The sequence below is a fragment of the Xiphophorus maculatus genome, chromosome 1 (assembly GCF_002775205.1).
Source record: "Xiphophorus maculatus strain JP 163 A chromosome 1, X_maculatus-5.0-male, whole genome shotgun sequence".
NCBI classification, from domain to species: domain Eukaryota; kingdom Metazoa; phylum Chordata; class Actinopteri; order Cyprinodontiformes; family Poeciliidae; genus Xiphophorus; species Xiphophorus maculatus.
In genome coordinates this window covers 1990540-2009444 of record NC_036443.1, presented here as the reverse complement: position 1 = coordinate 2009444, position 18905 = coordinate 1990540, and the positions used below count along the sequence as shown (strand labels likewise).

Below are 18905 nucleotides of genomic sequence, written 5' to 3'. Positions count from 1 at the left end.
GAGACACAGTCATGAGTGTAGAGGGTGTAGAGAAGTGGGCTGAGCATGCAACCCTGTGGCGATCCGGTGTTCAGGCTCAGAGCAGTGGAGGTGTGGGGGCCCAGTCTGACCCTCTGGGAGCAACCTGTTAGGAAGTCCAGGATCCAACTGCAGGTGGCTGATGGGAGCCCAAGGTTTGCTAGCTTGGACACCAGACGTTGGGGAAGTATAGTATTAAATGCTGAGCTGAAGTCCACAAAGAGCATTCTGACGTAGTTCCCCTGCTTCTCTAAGTGGGTCAGGGCAGCATGAAGTGCAGTGGATACAGCGTCCTCTGTGGACCTCTTTGCTTTGTAGGCAAATTGGAGAGGGTCCAGCTCAGCAGGCAGGCCAGCGAGGATGTGACTCCGCACCAGTCTCTCGAAGCACTTCATGATGATCGGTGTGAGTGCCACTGGGCGGTAGTCGTTCAGGGTGTTGATGTTGGTTCTTTTCGGCAGGGGGACAACGGTAGAGGACTTTAGGCAGGGAGGGACAGTGGCTTGAGACAGGGACTGGTTAAAAATCTTTGTGAAGATTCCAGCCAGTTGGTCTGCACAGTCTTTAAGCACCTGTCCCGACACACCGTCAGGTCCCACAGCCTTCCTTGGGATCACCTTCCTCATCACCTGCCTCACCTCACTCTCCTCTACTGTGAGAGCAGAGCTGCTGTGGACAGGCAGCTGTGATGGAGCTGTGGTAGGTGTCGCCTCAAAGCGGGCAAAGAAGATATTCATCTCCTCTGCCAGGGAAGTGGTTCCCTCCGTGCATGGCTGGTTGCTGGATCTGTAGCTTGTAATGTGCTGGACACCCTGCCACACCTGCCTGGTGTTGTTGCTCCTGAGCTGCTTCTCTATTCTCCCTCTGTATGATGCCTTAGCTTGGCAGATGCCTCTTCTCAGGTTGGCTCTGGCAGAACTGTAGAGTGCTTTGTCCCCAGACCTGAAAGAAGCGTTCCTGGCTTTCAAAGGGCCCCGGACCGGGTTGTAATGGGGACACGTTTCCGCAGGGGGGTGTAAGCAGGGATCAGTAGCAGGGACACGTGATCAGACTGGCCCAGGTGTGCTAAGGGTTTAGCCCTGTACGCTTGTCTGATGTTTGTGTACAGCTTGTCCAGAGTTTATCACCCCTGATTGTGCACTTTACGTGTTGATGGAATTTGGGGAGGACTGATTTCAGATCAGCATGATTAAAGTCCCCAGAGACGATGTGAACAGCCTTGGGGTACTTGTTCTGGTTGTTGCTGATAGTATCATGCAGGAGTCCCACGGCCGAGCTAGCGTTAGCATCCGGTGCTATGTAAACCGCAGTGAGTAGAATGGCGTTAAACTCACGTGGGAGGTATCGGGGTCTGCATTTAATTGTGATGAACTCCACGCCGGGAGAACAGTGGCTAACAACTACTGTGGAGTGCGTACACCAGCTGTTATTTACATAAACGCATAGTCCACCTCCTCTTTTCTTACCGGAGCTCGCTGATCGGTCCTGTCGGTGTGCTGTGTAGCCTCCTAGCTCGATCTCTGGGTCCGGTATGGTTGGATTTAACCACGTCTCCGTGATCAACAGAATGCAGCATTCCCAGATGAGGTTGCCAGTTGCAATCCACAGCTTCCATTCGTCCAGTTTGTTACCGAGAGACCTCACGTTGGAGAGAAAAATGCTTGGTAGCGGTGGTTTGTGTGGCTGTTTTCTGAGCCTCGCTAACACGCCGCTGCGACACCCCCTCTTTTGTTTACGATCTCTGCGCCGTCGCCCTCTCGTAGATACTGGGATTGTAATCCAGGGAGAGCCCGGTGTCCGAGCAATATCGACCGGAATGTTGTTGTGGACATGGAAAAGCTCCTGTGACAGACTTCCCCCGATTGCTTGACCAATGGCCAGTAAATTTTGTCGGTTGTAGGTGTTTTTAACCGAGCAAAGTGGAAAAGACGAACTTCGAGTCGGTGAGCACAGAGCTGCTGCATCTACGCGCGCCGCCATCTTGAGGTACAATACTGGTAAAATAAAATCTAAAAATGTTATGTCTTGAAATGTATGTCTTACACAGATTCTATACACCTGATTGCTGCAATAAAGTTACAAAAAATTCTTTAAAATGTTCTTGCTAAATTTTCTGGCATTAAGCAATGATAAATCATTTGGGAAATTCTAACTGACCTAAAACAAAGAGAAATTTGGTCTTATTTAACTGCAAACAGTAAGAATTTTTTTATGTGTTTTTTAATTATCTTTAAATGTCTGGTTTCAACTGTAAACAGTTGAAACCAACTGTTTCAACTGTTCAGAGTTGCATAAACCTTCCAAGTTTATGCTCTGAATCAAGCGCTAGATTGCACTTTATTACTAAACTGTGCAGCTTTTATATACAAAAATCAAGCACTTTCCAAACATTGAAAGCATCCAATTGAAATGTAATCATTTTCAAGAATTTTAAGCATCTGTACGAACCCTGTGATATCCTTCCATATTCAGCATTATTTTTTGTATTCTTGCTTCTTTCCTGCAAAGCTCTACTTTTTGGAGGATGAATGTTGAGATCCCCCAGATCTCAAACCCTGTGCTTCTGAACTGACACCAAAGAACTGGAGCGCAGACGTTGTGGATGTAGGACAGCAGCCAGAAAACAAGGAGGAGGAAGTTTAAATCACCGCTTCCCAAGGTTTACTCTTCAACTGGAATGTGAGATCTCTGAATACAAAAACTGCAGTACTATAATAAGTGGTTCACCACATTATTACCTCTAAAGTATCTCTACCAGTCTTACAGACTGTAAGGTAGACAGTCAGCATTACTGAGGGGGGATGAAAACACTGAGTAATTATGCAAATTCTATTATATAATCCAGGACATTTTACAGTGAAGGAGATAATCTGCAGCCTGGATCTGGAACATTTGAATGCAAGTTTCTGTTTCTATTACGGTATCAGATTCTGCATCTCACGTTTTGCTTCTCCAGTGAGTCAACTTTTCCGTTCATGATCTTGTTCTTTGAGTTTTTAGCATGATGCACCGTGCCCTGCAATGACACGCCACTCAGGTCTACTCTGGATCTTCACAACCAGAACCAAACATGGAGAAGCAGCTTCAACGTTTATGTACCACAAATCTGGAACAAACTTCTAAAAAACTGCAAAATCTGCTGAGACACTTTAGTTTCTTAAAATAAAAGGCTTAAAACTCAGCTGTTTTCAGCTGAGTTTTAGCTAAAAATTTTTGCTAAACAATTTAGCTAATTTTTTAGCTAAACTGAAATCAATAATTGATTGAAATTAAAATTTAATCAAAAAGAAAAAGAGTAGCCTTTGAATCAAAGGCAAAGAGTTGCCTTGATTCATAATAATTGGTAAATTGATCAACATATTTGAAGTATATTTGCTTAATGCAATGTTTATTTCTCGTTCCATAATTGGTGGCTGCATTGTGTTTTTGTGATGTAAAGCATTTTGAACTGCCTCGTTGTTGAAATGTGCTGACTCCTGAGAACTGGGTTAGTGATACAGTGGGAACAATCAGCTCACCTTAAATTCAAACAAGGTAAAGGAGGTCATTTCTACAGTTAGGCAGGGCAAGAAAAAAATGTACCAGAAAGTGCAGCATGCTCCTTTAGATGATGTTTCACAGGTAAACCACCTCAAGCAGCCTGTGTGAGTTTTATGGGAGTTCAGGTAAAGATAGATGCATCTTTCGGTTTTTTTAATTTTTCAAAACATATCTGTCAAAAATATCCCTATAAAATAAATAAATAAATAAATAATAATAATAAAACAAATAAATCTGCAACTCCCTTTATGCATGGCTTTGTTTACTGCTAGCTATAGAAGAATCCTTCTGTGAACACCAGGGAGAGAAAAAAACAAACAAAAAAAAACAATAGTTTGTGCTGAAGCCTGTCCCCTGAAAACAAACAATCTGATAAACTAAATAATTACTGCTAATAAAACATGGACACATACTATTGCATCTTTCTGTTTCAGTGCCCAACTACATAATAACACTGAAGGCACATAGCATGAACATTTTTACAGTTAGTCCACTTGAAATCCACATGGAAGTGTGTTCCGACTGCTATAGCGATGCACTGCGCCTGAATGCCAAGACTCATATTAATCTCTTGACTCTTTGCCACAGTAAACAATTAGCCACGAGGTTCTCAACTATGCAGCAAAGACAGACTGACAGACAGCATGACTCCCAGACAGATTAAAGCAGCCAAGCTGTTATGGCCCAGGCCCAGAGAGATGGGGTCACAACATGCAGAAATATGTTGGCAAATCTGCCATTTTGGCAGCAAAATATAAACAGAAAAATAGCCAACTGTCATAATCTGCAGAGCATTTATTTATAATTAAGCAGTTTAAGACAAACAGAGAGCTCAAGCTTTGTTTTCTGGTAATTAGCTCAGTTAGAAGTCCTCTTAATCTGTTCTAGATGAAGGATGTAAGATAATGTTTCGTGTTTATTCATCAATAAAAGGTGGGGGTGCGGTAGTCAAGGGATGTAAATGGTCTTCTGGACTCAGCGTCTCAAACATTTAAACACAGTGATAGACTTCCCTCATTCTACTACTAACCTACTCCCTGATTCACAAACACTCAAAAACTTCTTTTTAAGGCCCAAAATAATTTACAAGCAGATCCATCCTAGGAACAGACACCTACTGTATCTACTTCAGCTTCTGATCTGTTCTACCTGGCAGATGTTTGAAAAAGCTAAAGGATCTATTTTCTCAATCTATTTGATTTTCAATACGTTTCATTGCAAATACTGAAGCAATCTTAGTCACAAGGCCCCAAAAAGCAAAGACATTATTCTGCTAAACAGGATTAACTAGGCTTTTATTTCTATTAAGCCCCTGTCATTAATTAGGCTTTGGGTGCACTCCAGTGTCCTTCTATTCCCCAGCCAGAACCAGACGGCCAAGCCTCACTTCTTGTGGTAAGGATATTCAAGTACGAAGGGAGTAATTGTGAATAGGCAGAGTTTGGTTCAGAGTTTGGCATGGGAGATCAAAGCAGCTATTCTCAGACTCGAACTTGATTGGACAAGTTCTTCTCTCGCCAAGTCGGAAAACTGGAGGCATCATTAAAGACGGTGTTCACAAAAGAACGTTGAAAGGAACATCTTGACCACCCAACAGCGCTTTGGCAAAATATTCAGCAGTTCACCAAAAGACAGTAAGTTGGCATTTTAAAAGTAGCTGACTGGATGTGGTGATGTTGTGCCTGGCATGGCAAAAAAGCATCAAAACAAAAGAATGGAATAAAAGCACACATGGATAGACAAATTAAATAAATAAAAACAAAATGAGGTTTTGGTCAACACTTCCAAAGCCAGAGATGTTGATAAGAGATGCAAAGGCAGAGAACCAATGGGAAGGACACAGAGGTTTGCTGTAGGCTTACACATTAACCAACCAGCCAACCAGTTTAACACAATGGAGGCTGCTAACCTTTAGATTTAGTGTGATATATGTCAAGAACCATTTGGTGTGTAGTCAATTTGTCAATTTGTCCTTGCGGTTAAATTCAGGTCAGTCAGTCATCAAGGCACCTATACATCCTGCATGTGACGCAAAATAGCTTATCAAAAGATCACAATGAGAGCTAACATGGTGTTGACTCAGTACACTCCAAACAACACTTTTATTTCTGAATGTAACCATCAGCTCTTGTGTTTCTTGTTACTTCCCCTCTTGATTGGCTTCTACGGGAAACACAAAATGGCTTCTATAGTTTAGAAAGCAAGATAACATTTTGTCAAGTCACGACCCCAGACATAGCAATATTTATAGCAGACAGGTTACTGCTATAGGTGTATAAAAGTCTAAGGGTATAGTTGGGCTACTTAGCAATATCCAGAGCTTTGAACATCTCAGAGTACCATCTCAACCCATCTGGAATGGAAAGAGCATGACTGGTGTCAAGCAAAAGAAACAAATCAGGTTTTGGTCAGAACTTCCAAAACCAAAGATGTTGGATGTAAAAAGATGTAAAAGACCCAAAGACAGAGAACCCTTATAGAGCCACCGCACAGTGTCTTTCACCTAAATAGAAAAGGACATCATTATCCAGAGATTGACAAACAGGATAGAAGTGAGGATAGTACAGACCTAGCAATTATGAAAGAGTGGCAAGAAAGCCGTTGCTAAAAGGAAGATTTAAAAAATCTCCTTTGTAGCCACAGACCATGAAGGGAACAGAACAAACATGTGGAAGATGAGAACAAAACTAAATTTTTTGTGGTGAAAAACTAAAACTGCACATTGTCTGAAAACACCACCACAATCATGGTGTGGGGATGATTTCCTTCAGCAGCAACAGGGACGCTGTTGATGGGAAGATGGATGGAGTTGTACACAGGACAATCCTTTGAAGAAACCTCTTAACATGTGCTAGAATGACCCAGTCAAAGTCCAGATCTGCTTCTTGTAAATCTGTGACAGAACTGAAAAATTGCTCTTAGATGCTTTCCACCCAATCTGACTGAGCCACTTTAGAAAAGAAGAATAAGTATGCCACATTTTCAAAAATCATGAATCATTTTCTTTCTACGTCAAAATTTGGGAGTACTTTGTGTTCACATAAAATCCCAATAAAAACATTGAAGTTTTCGGTTTTAGTGTGACAAAATGTGAAGAACTGAGGTGCGAGTACGTTTGGCGAGGCACTTCTTTTAATTACATAGACTGGCAAAGTATGTCCTCTGAACAGTGTTATACTCCATATAACATGTTACCATTTCGGAAGCCACTCAAGCTTTTCCCAAAACTTGTCATCACATCTTCTCATTTTGATAAAAAGAATAATCAGACACCATTTCATGTTTTTAGCCAAAGCAGTCTGAACATCTGTTGATTTCACTAGATAGATGTAAATGTTGCCAAAGAGACAGAAAAAAAGGAGGAGTCAGACAGGGGATGAGGAATTAGGGAGCCACTTGAAGGGCTTTAGCTAGACATGGGAATTCAATCATCTGTGGTCTAAAATGTTTCAAAAACTCTCTTGTAATTTAATCTTGTTCACAAATATTGCAACTTGCACACACACAAACACACACGCATGTGGGGAGGTCTTTTCCTGGCATCTCTCTAACCTGTGTCAAATAAGGACAGGGTGTTTACTAAGAGCTCAGCTGGCAGAGCCGAGAAAGCGCAAGCAAAAACACCCACCTACACACACTACTAATCAGAGTGCATTCGTCTGTGAAACACAACACAGGATTTCTTATATGCAACCACAAAGACATACCATCGATGTGAAACAAAAGGGATCTATTCACTTTATTTTCCACCAATAAATTAGCACCTAAATAACGAAGACTCTTAAAGGGAATTCATGATGTCCACGTCCGCTCGACCGCAGAGCCTGTGTGACGTAAACCTTGTCATGTGTCCCAGTCTGCGAGGTTCCTTCAGGACCCTCTGCGGCCAACCACATGTAGCTCAAACATTTGCAACCCTGTGGACTGAGCGCCCGCACTATGTATGAGCCTGGATCAGTCTCCCTTTCAGGGAAAAAATACCAGACGGGGCAGACCACGAGCAGAAAAACAACGTTGTTGTGCCGTTATCCACACCTTTGCGTTGCTCCTCTCACTAAGTAGAAGGACTCTTGACTGATTACATGTCTGTAGAAGGGAGGCTTCAATCCGACTGGCTCACAGCTGCACAAATGATGCCAAATGCATCTCTGCAAAATCGCAACCAGTTAGCACACTCAAAAAACCATTTAGGAAGAGTAATTTGTTGGAGTAAACCGCCTTCGAAGTGGGAGCACCTCTTCAGATTGGGCTCCTATTTTAGAAAGTAGTTGAAGTGGGGTTTCATATTTGTAACACGCATTACAAAAACAGAAGTTATTGACCATATTTGGGAAGATTAATGACCTGCTGTAAAATAAATGCAGCGTATGTGGTGTGGTTGCACTCAAGACACTCAACTGGAAGATAAATTTGTTTCACTAAAGGAAATGTTAAAAGGCTGACTGCATGTAGGATACTTGTGGGTAGTATTGACAAATCAAATGATGCTTTGATATATTCAAAACAAAAAAAAATTAAGATGCTTTAAAAACGTGCAGCAGCACGATAGAAACTTAGGGAAGCATCTTAAAGTTTTTATAAAAAACATATTATTTAACATATTTGTTAAAACTGTCACTATCTCATGACAGCATAGTATGAAAGAGATTTTAACAACTCTTTAAAAAATATATTAGATTAGTAAAGCTTCTGTTTCTACATAATCAAGCTATTAACCATGCTGGGAGACATAAACCAACATTATTTATTGCAACTTATAAACATGAATCTAGAAGAAGATTATAAATGCTGCAGTTTCTAACATTAAGATTTTTTGTGTAATCTTTTCTGCCATCATATGTTGGGCTAACAGCATCAGAGCTAAAAATTTTCCATCCCTGATCATCTTGAATGACGCATTCAAGGGATGGATCTTCTTTTAAAATTCCTGTAGTGATTAATGAAGACGCCAAGTTCTGAAAATAGTAGATGTCAATAATAATAATAATAATAATAATAATAATAGCAATAATAATAATAGGTTAAACCGAACAAACACCTGACAAACTAAATCACTCTGTATAAAACAAACTCTGAAAACAAGGAAACAGTTTCAATCTGTTTCGCTCAGTCAAGGCCCAACTATCCTCAATGAAACACTTCACAACATAACAGTTTGTGGACATAACAGCAGATGAAAAGCTTTGCTGCATCAATATTTGCTGCATTCAAACAAGCAAACACGTGCTCCAACAGTGTGTTCTGATGTTGTGAAAAAAAACTTAAACTTTGTGAAACATCCGCAACTCCTTCCTAACACCCTCCTACTTCCTGTCTCCCACACTTCCACGCCCTTGCTTGAACTTTTCCTGTCAATTCCTACTAGCTAAACATCTACTGATGTCCTCCTGTAGGTAGCATTTCCTGCTGGCAAGTAACAGTTGACAATAACTCAAATGCACAATCATTCCCAAATAAAGAAAGTCTTTGTTTCTATTCAGTTGGCTTGGATGTAGTCCTGAAGCTGTAATAAATGTTGGATAAGGAGATCATTTGTCCCTTGCAGAGTAAACCCACCAATCAATGTTAGTCTTCATAAAGCCATCATAACAAGATGTGACTCTGGGTTAGGGCGAGGGGTGGTGGGTTGAGGGGTTTTATAATACATTGTTTCTCCTCATGTTGTCTAGTTCTCGCATTACACTCATGCCTGGTGGTCTCCATGCATAACCAACAAGGTTAAGAGCAAACTGGAAACAAGCTGCTTTTCAAACACTGACACAATGCTGTTTTTGTGACTCGTAACGACCATCTGCTTGGATAAAAGCGAGATGAAAAACACTAATTGTATGAAGTTACTTTTTGACCCAGGACTGAGTTTGAAATATGGTACTACCAACCTAATGCATATGGACCGTAAACTCTATTACCTATTTCCTTGCTGCAAATAAGATCGGTTTTCACTAACTTATTGATTCCACTGCCTCCTGTTTCTCTTGGAAGTCTGGTTGCTTTTTGCTTTTTACTGATTAGCCTTATGCGAGTAAAGGTTAAAATTACACAAATAAGTCAGAAAGCTTCTCTTTTTGAAATAAAAGCATAGTTTCTCTTCCCTGGGTTGTTGCACGCGTAACTCACACTGAAAAAAGACTTAAAATAATTTTTTTAAAAGGGTATTTTATTTATAGATGGCTGTGCTTTTAGAGATAAGCCTTGTGTGGCTTCAGAGCAGCTGCTCTACTGTAACTCAGATGAATAAAAGAATATTACATCAGAGGAATTCCAAGCTGAGGCAGAGAGATTACATCATGTCTTGAAGTCAAAGTTAAAATGAGTCAGCTGAAGATTTATTTATGTGACAGAGTTTAACGTCTCAACATATCACTGGATTTTTGTCCATACATTTAAAGGGGCAGTATTATGCAAACCTGACTTTTTTAAGTGTTTGTTATAATTTTATATATCTGGAGTGCTGCCTTGATTCTTTCATGCATGATTCAGAAATCCTTTAACCTCCATCGCAACCATTCAGCTGTGCAAAACGCCTTGTTGGGCCTAGTCCCACCTTTGAGGCGCAGTTCCTCCTTGGAACTGCAGTTTCAAAGCTTCTGAATTTCTCTGGTGATTGGTTCAGAGCAAAGCTCACAAGATTAATTAAAAAAGTGTAGTTTTGTTTTCCACCAAATGCTCAATATGCAAAATAATAGTGAACATTGAATAAACTAGAATGTGGTTCCCCAACAGGAAGTATCTCCATTAATTAATGTTCATGGTATCCAAAACAAAGTGCAAACACTTAACTGGAACTCCACTGAAATATTTTAAAAGCAAAAAATATAACAGCAGTCATCTCAAAACAGAGAGTAGATATGTTAGCTTCAGGCTAGCACTTCATCCCTCTGCTTTGCATATTTTCTGGTGCTTTCGAGTTACGCTGAAGATGTTTGGAATCAAGAAGTTGTTTTAAATCTGATAGTCCACGTTTTAGTCATCCCAGTGATATAAAGAATGTGATGTGATGTCTGGAATGCTTCTCAGTTTTCACTGCCCTCCTGTAAGGCTGACTGAAGACAGCTACCCGCTACTGTGCGCTAAGTAACTTATTGAAGTGTTATTGTGTTTTATAGGAATATTAAACTTCTACAGTTTGAATCAATTTCTATTTGAACACAATACAGACAGTGGAGTGTGTCTGAGAGAAATGGAGACGTACCAACCTCTGGTCTTTATAAAAGCAAATATCTCTGCCAAGTTGTTTAAAAAAAATAATATCATACACACGGGATTGGTTTCAGAAAAGCTTTTATCCACATGAATCTACACAGACACTTCCCTGAGCGTTGTTTTGAACATGCCAAACCCATAGGAGGGAAGCGTATAGCAAAGCTAAACCTATGTCAGCCAATCAGATTGCTTCACAACAACCTCAACTTCCTGTTAGGAATTAAACGTGGTGCCAGAGTTCATTTGTGAAAACAGATATAGAGGTTGAACTACTTTTAAACAGCACATTAGAACATAAAGTTAGAAAAACAAAAGATGATGTCGATTGTGAATCATGTCAAAGCAAATCATGTCAATATATGTAGATATATTAACTCATTATTTGTTGCAGACTCTAATGCATGGGATCCTAAATCTCTGTTTTCGTAAGAGCCTGGACACAAATACGCCGTTTTCTCAAATCTCCACGTTTCAAAAAACTCCAACTTTTGTGAGAATTTTTATAAGTAACCTTTTTTTGTGGATAAAAGACTAAAATACATAAAAATGTGTTAGTTTTCCCAGATATCTGGCTGTTCAAGTGTGGACTAGAACTAAGTGCCACACTGGTATCCAACTCCAGGAAACATACATTTTATGTATGTATGTATGTATGGATGTATGTATGTATGGATGGATGGATTTTATTACAGACTCAGAGTCCAGATTACATACAAAGGAAAGCAAAGACAATAAAAGAATAAAAAGTACAATAAAAAAATAATAATAATAATTTCCATCGTAATGCTTTACTTAACAATATGTTACATTGTTAAGTAACAATTGTCAGTGGTTAACAATTGTCTGAACAATATGTTACACACACTCATGTTAGCCCCAACCCTTTAACAGGGAAAGTTAAATGGAATTAAATTCAAATTGAACTTTATGTAACTGGATATGAATTTGGTTATATATTTATACTGATGAGATCAAATCGCATTGATTATGAATTTGGTCTAAATTGGATTCTATACAGTTGGTTATGAATGAAACCTGTTTTGCTAATGGAAAAAATGGCTTTCAACGATTTGGATTTGTTGTGAATCACAGCTACAGAAATAAAAGGGGTGAACAGTGTTTTCTTCCAGCCAGCAGTGCATTAATTACTTTGTTTAAAAGTCTGATCCAAATGAATATTGTTGTTGTCTTTTCTTAGTAGTGGTTATGAGGAATGAATTCATGGAGTCAGCTCAAATTGTTGGTGGGTATTTTACAGACTAAAGTAAAATGTGAATCTGTAATGAATATTTTTATCTATCGGTAAGCAAAAGCTGATCTATTGAACATGTGTTTCGTTGTTTTCCCTGACTGTGTTACAATCTGATATAATTGATCCAGTTTTCATTTCATTTCCTGCTCTGGTAGCAGTGTACTAACAAACTTTATGAGTCTATTCTGCTCGCCTGGAAAGACTGAAGTCAATCCAATCACACAGACAGATTTGACGACTAGCTCAACGTAATCCTAAGTAACTTGAATACATTTTTACATTTCTATGACGTAGTTTGATGGTGCAGCACATTTGTTTACAACAATTCCTGAACAAGTTTATATAAATCATGATAAATTCAAAGAGGAAACCAAGCTTTATTATCGTCATGTCCTGTTTCCTGTGGCCTCACACCCCTACCTCCAACTCCCCACTGTGGGAGCACATCTTCAGCAGAAAGATCGCCATACTCACATTCTTTCATCATGCCGATGTCGATGCAGCGTTTAAGACGACATGCTTGGCAGTGGCGCCGGTTGTCTTTTGTGATGGTGCAGCTCCCGTTGAACGGACAGGTGAAGGAGGCTTTGCGCTTCATGCTGCGTCTGTATGAATGCAAAAAAAATCTTGTTACCGAATACAAAGAAAAATAATTATTTCTTTAATAGTCGCGATTTTAGAGGTACAAGAGAACTTCACATTAGTTAAATTAACAGGAATAAATTGTGCTGTAAATGTATTTTTAAAATCACAGTTTCTGTGGAAGTAAGTATGTTTTCATCCCTCACACTTGAGCTAGTGGCAGGGATTAGTGGCTCGAATGAATAATGAATACGTTTCTGAAAGCACTAAAAGCAAGGCTCACATGGTCACATGAAATGAAGTCATTGTGAACCTCCACCTCAAAACAGCACACATGCATTAGTGACTTATTCACGGAGTCCTCTGCTAATGTGCAGGCAGGCAACACCAACATATTCAAGAGGAGCATGACCCATGAACTAAAAAATACAGAAATGGTTATTTCATGCTAACTTAGGAAACTTAAACTTAATGTCCAGAAAAAAATGTCATTATTGGCAGTGGTATTAAAAGTATAACTACACAGATTCTGTTAGAATCAACAATCATCTTTGATCTGTAGGTCAAATACTGAAAACTAATTGCAACAACTGTTGTTGTTGTCTGTTAACAAGGCAAAAGAGAACAAGTTGTGCAATGCACATTTTTTGGCTGAATAAAAATCATATGACGGTTATTTGATGAGCTGATGTGATCAATCTTGTTAGCATTGCTTTAATTTATTGATGTAAATCAAAAGTAGAATTTATTTATGGGATATAGTACTTAAAAAATGAATAATCAGATTCAGATCTCAGGACAACCATGAAATTGTTCTCAACCAGGAAAACCCTGATTGGTGCATTTTTAGAAACAATATGATAAAAACTCCATAAAGACTTAACTCGGTCTTTCAGTTCAGTTTCTAAGCTTAAAATAACTCCCATTTTAAAGCATTTTAGAAGACAAATTGTTCTAATTTAAATTGAGTTCTAAGGAATGCAAATCAATCCAAACTTGAAATAAAATCATCCAATTCATTCCAGTATAATAATAATAAAAAAAATTCTGTCAGATTAACAGGAAAATACATTCAGTCTTGGGTTGCATCTAAGAATTATTTTAGTGAATTGATTAATCTATCGATTATTCTGACGATTCATGAAATAACCTGATAATGAAATTGGCACATTAAACAAATTTTTCATTTAACTCTTTAAGGCTTTTTATACCATCTTAGAAATACACCAAGAGATGTAAATAAAAAAATAATTAAATTCTTCTTTAAATAATAAAATAAAAAAAGTTGCCTAAAATGCAATAACAACAGCCTTTTAGTGAATTTGAATCTAGTGAATATAAAAAAGCCACTTGAGAAGTTTTAGGAATTTACATATTTACAGGCAGAGGTGTTTTTATCTTCAGTGCACAATGTATATATATTTTGTACAGATTTTGACTTATTTATAGTGCTGACTATGTTTTTTTTGAGTTTTTTTTTTTAGGAAATTGTCTTTTTGAGTTTGTATACAGTTAATGATTAATTGATTACTAAATTAATTGAGGATTATTTCAATAAATGATTATTCACGATTAATGCAATAAATTGTTTCAGTCCGAATTGACTCCAATTCAATCCTAGATATTGATACCTTTCTAAAATAAAATATCCTAACTAAATGACTGCCAAAAAATAAATAAATAAATAAAATCACCACTTCTTTTTGCCAGATGATAAAGGTAAAAAAAACAAAAAACACTTTTGGCAAAAAACGACTTAGGCTATTATTTTAGGAAGGTAACAAAATAATAGAGTAAAATTCAGCTGACCTCATTATGACTATTGGTAAATTACAATGACCAAAAGCATACAGATCAGTTGTATTTAAATGTCACTAAGAAATAAACTTAAATGGAAACACAACTTTTTGTAATTTCCAGGGTTTTAACATATACATGTTCTGGTCTTTACCAAGTCCAAGTATGTGGAAAACTAAATACATCACAAAAACTTAGAAATCGAACCTGAGTCTTAAAAACGTTCATTTAAAATTCTGTGCTTTCGTTTATTAAGATGACAGATTGCAAATAATCTACCTAGATTACATGAAATATGAAGATGTGGCACTGAAAATCCCCACACGCACCTAAAGAAGCCCTTGCAGCCCTCGCAGGTCATGGCATTGAAGTGGAAGCCGGTGGCCTTGTCCCCGCACACGCCGCAGATCCGCGGGGCATTGCGGTCGAACTCATCGGGTCCAACCACTGACGTTGTCACCGTCATGGGCTCCATCACTGAGCAGAGAGAGGGAAAAGACACCAAGTTTAAAGAATGATGTCTTTGCTTTGGAGTGAATCTAATGAATCTAAGAAGATAGAAAATCGACAGGAACAGGAGAAACATTCACCATGGGCTCCCATCCAGGGACCCCCTCCAAACTACAGATTCAACGTAAAGAATCAACTTGTTTCACTCTGTCCCCTTCGAGGAGTGGGAGTCTGGGAGCCTGACAGGGGAGATGTGCATTTTCTCTTTTTATCCAAACAGGTGTTGGACTATTAGCATATTTAGCAAAAGGTACGGACAGTCACACACGGAGTCTTGCAGCTATTGGCTGGATGAGTCAGTCAACTACGCAGACACACAAACACCTACTCAGACAATCGAGAAAACCATGAAATGACGGTTATTGACAGACAAAAAAAATGTACTGACAGAAAGAAGGTCCTTCGCCAAATGTTGTGAAACAGCCAGTCGGTTTATTACTGCCAGTTCTCCACTGAGATTTTTTTCCACACATACACCATCTGGACGCATTCTATGAAATAAACAGCAGTGGTAAAGCACATACCACCGTGACACTGTGTTCAACCTCCACTGTAGGACCCTGAGCTTTATTGGAGGAGAACTGGTGACTGAGTTAGTTCTGTTGCCCAAAGTTAGATTTTAGAATGGCTTATCTTTTGGTCTGTTTTTTTTTTTAAAAAAAAAGCTCTAGAAACTTATTAAACAGAAGTTGACGGCATATGGAGGAAGCAACTTTATTTTTGTGTAACCGATGATCAGGTTTATATGAAAGTGATGCAAAAGGAATTATGCCTTATAAAGCAGGAGGAGTGAAGAACATTAGGACCATGTCATATTACACGGCCTGTAGAAATACCTGGACTAATGTTTACTTGATAACTGGGGTGTAACTACATACACAAGAGGAGATAAAAACACAATATTTAAGTCAAAAGAATGAAGCAATTTTAACAATACTCAAGAAAACTAAGTGGCTCCAATATTTGGACTTTTTCTTTTACACAAACTGTGTTTTCCAGAAAACTGCAAAACAGCAGTTTTATTTAGTTCTTTTAAATAAAGACTAAAATCCCACCTGTTTAGAGTTGCTTTGAAAAATGATAAATAGAACATTGATAAACATATTTGAGGTGTATTGCTGATTTTGACAATGGAACTTGACATACTAATGTTTTTTACTGGTTTCTCAAATTGTTTTTATGACTTTTTCCACTTCGTGTATGGTTTTCATGCTCGTCCCATCGACCACAAATTAGGACAGAAAATGAGTATATATTTAAAGTATTTTCAAAAACAAAATACAGGTTAAAAATATTCAGTTCAGGTTTAATCTGTGTAAGGATTTTATTTTAGATTTTGAACTAGTGAAGATCAAGTACCATCAAAAACCCTTAAAAAGGGGGGAAAAAATAATATTCATTTAGCTTGGCCAATCAGATACCATCAAACAGGCACCAACTTTGCGTAATTATCAACTAATAGTTGATGTTTTTTAGTTTGTCATTTTATAGTAATCATAAATCATTCAAACTCTTCAGTTTTTTCATCAGATTCAGTACTGTGCTATGTAAAGTTGGAGGAAGGTTCATCAATAGTTTTCTAACATAGTGCTGCCAGCGAGCCTAACAAACCGTCTTTATTAAAACACAGAGCAACAGAGGAAGTTCCAACTTTAAAATAAAATAAAAACCTCAAATACAGCTCTAGGGTATCAACATAAAAGCTCCAGCATTCAGATCAGGGACAAAAAATATTTTGCACTTAATTCAGCAGACATTACAAGCTGGTGGAAATTATTCATATGTGGACCTGTCACAATACAAATTTTACTGGCTGATGAATTGTGCAGAAATTATTTAGATAAACGCTAATATTGTTATTTTGAGACAATTTTCAAGTAACATATTGATAACAGCATAATAATGCAAGTTCACCTTCAGAAAGACCAATAAAATTTTATTTTGTAAATAACACATCAACACTGGAACTGGAACATATTTTAAATACCCAAAATAAAACATAACAAATAAAAAAAAACAAAAAAACACACACTACCAAAATCATAAATAAAATAGATTTTGTGACTGTAAACAACATTTTCCTGAAAAATATTAATCAAAATGGAAATAACAGTTCTCATTTTAATTTATTATGGTTTGGTCTATTGAAGCAGTGATCCATACAGTGTTTGTTTGTATTGCTGGTTTCAGTGTTATGATTTTTAGAACTTTCAAAAACTTTTCAATAATTTTCCCTTGCCATGTCTCTTTAAACAGTCATTAAGAGACAGAAATGAGTAGCAGGGAAAACTGTAGTTAATGGTTTTTATATATATCATCATTATTATGGCTGTCTAAGCCTTATGAAAGACAGTGATTAATTTATGCAATATCACCCACTCCTAATAAACACTGCTTTACTAGTGCTATTGTGAAGATATGAAAGGTAATAAAAGGTGAAACGATTAGAATCATAAAAGAAAGACCACGTCCTCTGGATGTAGCCTGACCTAATAACAGGGTTTTGACCCGTTTCCACGCCGGTTCACAGAGAGGGGACACATCCTCATATGACCTCTCACATGAGCACTTAATGAGAACAAAGTAAGAGGGGAGACGGGAGAGAGGACGGGGGGCATGCAATGGATTTCAACAAAGCAGGAGTCATGTGACTGCACAGTATAGCCAGAGGGATGCAGACAGGCTCAGAAGTGAGATTTGGATTAAGTCAAACAAGGACAAAGAGACAAGAAGCAGCTACTGCTGGTGAGCATGTAATGGTAAAGTAAGAAATATGCGAGGAAGATGAGAGAAAATGAAGTGATGAAGATCAGTACAATCAGATTCAGCAATCAGATTGTGGTTAGTGAAATGTGGAAAGCAGAAAATCCACCTGACCAAGAAAGTATGCACCTCCTCTCACTAACATTTAATCAGGACATATTACTGTATTGTATACGACTTCTGAGTTGGTGGTTGCAGTGATTTAAAGTCATGCACACAGAAAGCTGATGAAGCACAAGTGTCATTTGGCAGGACAGATGTGGCCGTGAGAAAAACACAGAATGTGCACCGTTCGTCATCATGTGACAAAAACAGGCTTGTTTACTGGTGCAGCACCAGGTGAATAATTAAAACCATGCAGATGGTGAAATGGAGGAAGATGAGCGTAAACACCGCAACAGATCTGTGAAAACAAAACCCACAACATGCACTTTCATTACCAGAGCAGATAAACTAAATCTGGGAGTCAGACGGCTTCCGCGTTATTCTCTCTATTTTCTGATTACTGGATAAATCCTCATCTTTCCTCTTATACATTTTAACACTGCTTGGTAAAAAGTGCTGCTATTATTTTTAAGCAGTGGTGAAAAGAAGAAAGAGCTTGAAGCAGCAAGGTTTTTGTCTTTCTTGCCATGTCCTGCAGAGCGATGCTTATGTTCTATTATTAGAGAATCTGGTCTGTCTGTCATCACTCATCTTCCTCATCATTTTAGTTTGCAAGTCTGAAAATGTCAGAAAGAAAGCAGGTGTACACGTATCAGGACTGCAGAAAAGCTCACATACCTTAGTGTATTTAGAAAATTTCTTTCCCTTTTGTTTCTTTAAGTCCAATGTTTGCTTGAATATGGATGATACCAGGACTGAGGTAACATCACATTTACAGTGAGTCAAAGAAAATATTGAATTGGCTGAAGCTTGTCAGACGAACAGATGTCAGCTGTAGGTTTATTACACTTTAATTCAGTGTTTATGCTTGAATGGCAGAGTAAATGAGAGCATCAACATCTATATAAATATTCATTATACTACACCAACTTTTTATTACAGAGCAATAAATAATAAACTCAAGGTAAAAGGACATAAAGAACAGCAAAAATCATTTTATTCATGTGAGAAAAGAAACAACTGGGAGTTGTTTAGAATTTGAAGTTTCCATAGTTAAAGCATTTCAGTTTTTTTGTCAAGTCATCAATTATTATGCAATACTCAGAAGCTCACATGATACTCATCTATTTCTTTA

The 18905-nt window shown here is 38.1% G+C and overlaps 1 protein-coding gene across 2 annotated transcripts in view; it reads right to left on the bottom strand.

The window, feature by feature from the left end:
* Positions 1-18905, bottom strand: part of LOC102231441 (vitamin D3 receptor A) — an 85810-nt gene that overhangs the window by 23525 nt on the left and 43380 nt on the right. For both annotated transcript variants that reach the window (XM_005807648.2, XM_023326422.1), the window contains exons 3-4: positions 14722-14869; positions 12488-12618 (exon numbers count right to left, since the gene is read on the bottom strand). In XM_005807648.2, coding sequence (XP_005807705.1) covers positions 12488-12618; positions 14722-14867 — 277 coding nt within the window. In that variant the 5' untranslated portion in view covers positions 14868-14869. The remainder of the gene's footprint in view (positions 1-12487; positions 12619-14721; positions 14870-18905) is intronic.